Consider the following 7,383-nt stretch of genomic DNA (forward strand, 5'->3'; position numbering starts at 1 on the left):
TTTTTATTCTGATAGGTTACCCGTGTTGGCAACAGGCAACAAATAAGAAAAGTTTCTCTAGAAACTACCACTGAAGGGGTGAAACGGGGTTGTGGGTGTAGAAGTCATAGTATTTGAAGTTATTCTTCAACAGATCTCCTCTTTTCTGATCTGATCACGTATTTTCGTATAAGTTTTTTATTTTGAATTTCGACAAAAGAAGCATCATATCTAGCATTAAATTTCTCACATAATTAACTTGTATAGGTATCGATTGCCATATTCTGACCCAAACAACCATTTGTAAAACAATGATGTTTAAATTGATTTCCACATAGAATCGATTAATACATTGACCCAGATCGCTTTAGGACTATTGCAATAGATTGGAAGATTATTCCATAATAAAATCTAAAGATATTCAAAGATTGTTAAGTAAGTTGATACACGATACACGGAAGTTTCAAATATATTTCATTTTTATAGCATCATATACGTATGTATTAAGTGTTCACTTTGTGAAATCCTCAATCTTGCATGCTCTAATTTCAAAACTATAAAATATATTATATGACAATGCAATTTATGTGGAATACGCAATTTCCTAATATGGGGGCCCTTTAATGTTATTGCGATATACGTAAACCTTAAAATTACCCAATTAATAAGACTTATTAATATCATTTTTATTGAGAATGTAAAATCTGTTGAATAATTATTATGATAATGTCCTTGATATATCGAATATGTTTTCTTTTGTAATCGTCACATGGACGGCGAGAATTGGGTGATCCAAACGATTGTTTCGATACAAACAATCAACACCATTTTATTCTTACATAAAAGGCAAGCAAAACATTTATAACTCGTATTAATAAATACGTTTAAATGCAAATTCTACCAATTGCTTAATTATGTGAGATTAGTTTCATTTTTCAGAAATTGTGATTCATCGTTGATTTGTACAAAATAAACCGATCGAACCTATAAAATTAATTGATAATCCAAAAATAGATAGATATTTAGTATAAAAAGTTGTGTGTTTAGCTGTATAGTATACCATACTTAAGTAACTGTAACTTACTTTACATGGATTGAAAGCAACCAGACTGCTTCCTTACTTGTTATCTTACACCGAACCAGTAAACCCAGTTTTTTTTGTTGCAATTTCAGATGTAGCTAGTAGGTATGTAGTAGGATCTGAACTCCAAATCTTAGGCTATCTTCTTCCGAGAAAGAGAGGCTTTTGTCAGCATGGAAACATTTAGACTGAGGCATTGCAGCTTGTTCCATAAATAGTTGTCATCGTCCTAGGGTAATAAGGAAGAAAAAAGGAGAGCGAGTGACCATAGCCCCCGCCTCTGTCTACTCCTCTGAGGTCCCTATCCAGTATACACGAGCCTAGTGGAGAGATCGAAGGGGTGATAACCGATATTCCAGCTTCTTCATCTTGAAATAGAATCGCCTTGCTGTTGATCCCACTCTAATGCCTCCATTTTGATCTTTACAATTTCTGAGACAATTGCGCTTCACTCTTCATCCTCTGCTGCAGATATCACAACTGGTAATGAAGGTCCAGGATTCTAAGTTCGGCACTCGTCTAACTCGTGCTATGGCAATATCCCTATATATCCCTGTCCACACTATAGTAATAACACCGCGACCAATTCGACGCAGATACCTACTTACTGAAACAGAAACATTAGTTGAGAATCTGCGTGAGGTGACATTACCACCTTTTCTTTCAAGTCAGATTTCGAGGCAGGGTGTTTTAGCTTGTGTTACTTGAAGACGTACGCGCTGATAAATTAGAGTTGTAACTTGACTTTTGTAATCCTTACCTCCTTAGAGCTCCAAGCTCTTGCCCATCTCAGCCCCCTTGGCTTAATATGTAAGTACCTATGTAAAAAGGTGGACCGCGAGCCAAAACAGTAGACGCCTCGAAGAATAGTTCGCAAACCTGGCTCCGTATGACTATCTTGCGCTGAACGATGTTAACCTTCGCTCTGAGGCACTGTACTCCAGATAGCCTTTTTGTATTCGAGAAATGTCGAATGAGCTTCAATAGGTTAATATACATCTGTACCTAATGAGGATTTAATCAAAATGGCTTTCTAGTTTCGAAGGAGATGTGAAAATTGGGCTTCTGTACCACAGAGAACAATGATCAATACAATCATAATAGACAATGCCGACTATCACAATTGTCAAACATGATTTATGGCCGTGTTATACAGTGTCAGCTTTCTTCGCGACTTGACCGTGGCAATTTGTTGTGAGTAAACAACGAGTCGTGACTGGACCCTCCTTCTGATAGGAGGATCAGAGGGAACAGTCAATTTACGACCTAACCGTTATATTTATTGGGGCATGGTTTCAGTTTTATTAATATAACCCCGATAAGTATTGTGAACATGAAGAATGTTATACAGAGTGCCTAACAAAATAAAAAATTATTAAGTTTTTTTTGTTGTTCTGAAGAGTTGTTTCCTTAACGCGCCTGACTTCTCCTCATGTAAGTACAGGCGTTATTTGTTGCCATATTTTGAAGTTGTTTTTTTGACAAGAATACTGAAACATTTAAAAAAAAAATTAATCCCATTTCGTGCAATTACTGGAAAGTTAATCTTACAATGCTCACCGTTATGAAACAACCGTAATTTGATTAATATAGGCCATACAAATAATATTATGATCGCAATTTACTGTCGTATGTACAAGAACTGCTCATGCACTCACCTGCTATGATTTATTCCCTAGAATAGCCATTGTGTTGTCACATTGAACAGTAAGATTCTTCTTATTAAATACAAAGTAGGTTCCCATTACCGATAGATAAAGCTTTATTTATCTACCAACTTCGAAAAGCAGCACGCTAAATTAATCGACGGCCGATGAATACTAATATTGCAACATAGTATACCTTAACTTTCATCTACTTATTCCTAAACCCATACAGGTAATTTTTCTAAAATCGCATAAAGCTGATTTATTTTCGTGTCGCTTGATTGTCTTGCTTTTTAGCGTAGGCCTCCCCCAGGTTATTCCATGCTTATCATGGGTTTTTCTCCTCCATATTACTTTTGCTGTAGCTCTTAGGTCGCCTTCTGCATTAAATGACCAGCCCAGTTTGTTAACGTCGTACGTTACGTCCGTTATGTTGTATTTTTTAGTTTTATTTTATCCAAATCGTTTACAATTTTTTACATTTAAATGTTTCTTATCCCCATTTCACTCCTTAAGGCTAAAATAACCTAATTTGAAAAACATTAATTTTTTCACCTATTGATGAATTTCCAAAATAAAAAGTAGATTCTAGCCTATGTCTCTTAATTTATAATTTTACCTGTCTGTAAAAATAAAATAATCATTATCTGAAACGTTTATTTCGAAATACACAGACAGACACTTTAATTGTATTTATTTGTATAGATAAATATACATATTGGCTGCAAAAAGAGAAATGCATATGGATTTTAATTGCATTCCGGTAGAAAGTAGGTGAGCCAGCAAGCTTCTCCAAGGCGAGCAAATCAGCTCGACTTGCATTCATCCAGTTGCAAAAGTGCATCGAATTCCATCGCCAAAAGCAGTAGGTAGGTACCGAATTAACTCAAATCAAAAATATACCTATATACACACATTTTATTAAGCAGGTAGTGCTTAGAGAAGTTTCTAAAGTACCTTATAAGGTGGCGATAGCTTTATTGTAAGGACTACGGCCTCACTTTCGAGGGGACTAATTTCAATCCCCGGAACACATCTCTATATTTTATGCAATGAAATATCACTCGCTTTAATGGTGAAGGAAAAACTCACGAGGAAACCTGCATCTTAAGAGCTCTCAATAATGTTCTCAAATGCGTATCAAGTCTACCGATTCGCATTTAGCCAGCGTCGTGACGACATGGAACACCGTGGGGTTTTAGTCTGTAGAAGTCCCTCATAAACATCGACTGCTTTGTTCCCTACATCTCTCATAATCGCCCACGAAAATAAATTGTTTGTCAGTGGGTATTAATTTTTAGGTTTGTAGGTAGTCAGTAGATACCTATAGTCCCATTCAAACTTTATGTCTTCAGGGAAGATTATTAATAAAAAAGTAATAGGTACCGTAAGTACCTACGGTTTACACCTTGAAATAAAAAGTAGATAGGGGTATAAATAAATTCATTTTAACCCGTCATACGGCGATAGAGCCTATCGCTTTTAAAACATTAATAAAGTAGTAAATCAACGTAATCAGTGACTGATACCTTGATAGGATCAACGCGTAGGCGCTAAGCCTCGGCATCCCATAACATGCACCTAACCATTTGTTTTACTTCATTTGTAATCCCCTTTAGCAATTGTTAAGGGACCACAAACAATATTACACGAGGCCCAAAAAGTCGTAAATTCTTTAACTAAAATATCACACAATTTGGAAATTAATAATTTCTTAATTGTTTCTGGTCTGGTCTACTGGGACACTTGCCGTGGCTAGTTACCAACCTATCGACAAAGACGTTCTTCTAAGCGCGTGAGCGAATTAGCGTTCCGGTACGATGTTGCGTAGAAATCGATTAGGGGTATTGTTTAACATAACTGCCATACTGCTGAGATCGCGGTTCAGGGCTAATTTGTAGTTGAATAATAGAAAAAAATCGTGGCAGAGTTCCTAGACCTTACGGGGCCCACCTGCCGCCTAGAGCGGACTATGCGGTTCAGGCGGTGATAGATGCCCGCTCTAGGGTAGTTACACCACTGCATGCGCTATATTGTGCCTATCCAACTCTGCTATTTGGTTTTGCTAGGCGTTCTTTCAGCTTTATCTTTATTATAATCTATGTAGATAGACAGAAGATAAAATATTTACTAATTCGAACATGGTATCGATGGATATTATGGTGGCAATGGTCCCCTCTGATTGAAATGATAAATTATATAGGTAGCTCAAACACATACTATTTTCTTAACACATTAGTATTCAGTTATTACTAACAACTGATCTATCAAATTCATGAAATAAATAAACAACAAAATATTCATCATGTTACTTTATCAACACAAAAATTCCAAATGTCTGGTTTCAAAGTCCATGATTTAAAAAATACTTCTTTTGTTCTATTCCACTGTATTTGGTATTGGATTGCTTTTCTCTTCATTTCATTATATGGGATAGTTTCTATGGATTCTGTACCACAAATATGGGCCATTAACTCTTTATTTTTTTGTAAAACTTCCATAAATTTCTTATATAAACTATATTTACTGATAGAAACACTAGAGCTTAAATCCTTAGCTCTCTTTTTTGTAACTCCTAACTTTTTACCTTGAACAACAACTTCTAGTAATCTGAAACAAACAATAAAATTAATAAAACTTGTCATCCACCTATTTCACTATCAACTATAAAACATATCCTATCTATAATCTGTTTAAGGTGTGCCCTGTATACTTTTGCAGTGCAAGTAGAATTATTAATTTTTGCAGTGTCATAAGGAAACTTAAATCTTTTATCTGAAAAAGGAGCATGTTATTGTGAAAAAGCTAAACTGGGATACTAAGATATATATAATAATTGGGAGTCAAAACATGTATCAGTCCAGCAATTATTACTGTTGTGTACTAAAATTGTTAAATTTCTATCTTTTAATAATATCACTCTCTCTTCTTCTATTTACAGTTTTATTTATCTTAAGAATTTAAAATCTTAAACCTGGTCTTTTTTTTTCCTTTTTGTGAACAAAAAGGAAAAATAAGACGACAAACCAGAAGGTGATCTAGGAATTATACACTTTTGTTTATAAGTTTATACTTTTAAATAGGTTACATTTGTATTAAAATAGGAGTTAATAATGAGTTGGATAAGAATTATAATAGTTGTTATAGTTTCAGTTATTACATCTTTCATTTCAAAACCAGCACTGCAGCTAATGCTGAGTGGGTGGAGTGAACTTTTATTTAGTCATTATAACTATAGTTAAATAATATAATATAAAGTAAGCATTGTGTTAAATAATGAAACACACAATACTATACCACCCTAGATATACTATGGGATAAAACTTAAACATGTTCAACAAGATTTTAAATTTTCTAGCTCAAATATTTATTTGAATGCTCTCTCTTCAGACTGCAAAGATTTCTTTTACCATTGAAATAAACATTTGAGCTAGAAAATTTAAACACTAACAAGCAAAATCTATAATGAATAAACCAGCTGAGGATTAGCAAGATTAGCAAGATAGAAGAAAAGGTACAAAATAAATCCTTACCTATTTTTTGTTTTAATACATACAATGCTACCTGCTGCAGGCCTTTCATTTATATCTGTTCGAATGTGCTGAAATATTAATGAGCTTCTATAGAAATCAGGTATTTCTTTCAATCGATCTTCAATATTAATTTCCGATTCTCTCTTTAACAGAGCTCTATTCAATATTTCTTCTGAGTAAGGGACACCTGATCCAAATATGAAATGTTTGATAAATACAGGCATATTTAATAGCATGTCTAAAAGACTCCCTTGGATGCCACAGTGTATCCATCGAGAAATTTTATCACTACAAGATACAGACAGTGTCCTATCTCCTCTTCCAGGCTTTGTTCTGACTTGTCCTACTAAGTGGTAGTTTAGTCCGGCATCCCTAGGGTCTTGTTGATTGTTAAGTAGACATTTTGCTCCAGTTCTATGGATATCTGGCTTCATCTTTTTTGTTGACACATCGCATAAATCATCCTGAGCTTCTCTCTTACCCAATTTTGATATTAAATCACCAATGTCACTGGAATCTCCACTCTTAGGTATTATTGATGCATCTCCGCAAGGCATCTGTGATGAATAAAAAACGAACTCTATATTTTCTTTCAATGTATATTTAAAACCATCGTTTAAAAATATTGATTGCCGATTTTCAATTAGATTTGTTACATTTTCATACAAATATAATAAGAACCCACGACGTGCAATTACTTCAGCATGAGAATCATTGAGAATGTTACCTTGAGATGACATATTTTTGGCTCCAATACATTTTGATCCAGTACCTAAGGATACCACTTCATGGGATTTTCCTACTATATCATATTGCACTATACAAGACAACACCGTCCATTCGTTATCAACAGGTTTACCAGTTTTTGGTAGTTTTCTATATGAGTTGATACAGTTTTGTACAATTTCATCTACCAATGATTGACTGAGGATAGGCATTTCTCTCAGACTTAGTTCCGTTTATTAAAAATATTTTGATTTAGTACTATCGGTTGTTTGGCAGATTAATTATACTTTTTATGTAGTAAGAAGAAGGTAAAAAAACTACTACCAAGAACAAACATATAACAACACAACAACAAATAGATTCTCTTCAGGCCCTTTCAGGCCTAAAATTATTTCTTTACTGGTCTCTTCTTAGAATA

General features: G+C 34.4%; 1 protein-coding gene across 2 annotated transcripts; it reads right to left on the bottom strand.

The window, feature by feature from the left end:
- Positions 1–5,003: 5,003 nt before the first annotated feature.
- LOC120626611 (tRNA-specific adenosine deaminase 1) lies at positions 5,004–7,383 on the bottom strand. 2 transcript variants are annotated; one of them, XM_039894224.1, is made up of 3 exons: positions 6,967–7,084; positions 6,240–6,796; positions 5,004–5,316 (listed from the first exon to the last, which is right to left on the bottom strand). In XM_039894224.1, exons 2-3 carry the CDS (start codon positions 6,794–6,796, stop codon positions 5,010–5,012), a joined length of 864 nt encoding a protein of 287 aa, XP_039750158.1. In that variant the 5' UTR covers positions 6,967–7,084; the 3' UTR covers positions 5,004–5,009. The 2 variants fall into 2 exon arrangements, with proteins under 2 accessions (XP_039750158.1, XP_039750157.1); XM_039894223.1 differs by having other exon boundaries at positions 6,240–7,383.

The sequence above is a fragment of the Pararge aegeria genome, chromosome 9 (assembly GCF_905163445.1).
Source record: "Pararge aegeria chromosome 9, ilParAegt1.1, whole genome shotgun sequence".
Taxonomy (NCBI): Eukaryota; Metazoa; Arthropoda; class Insecta; order Lepidoptera; family Nymphalidae; genus Pararge; species Pararge aegeria.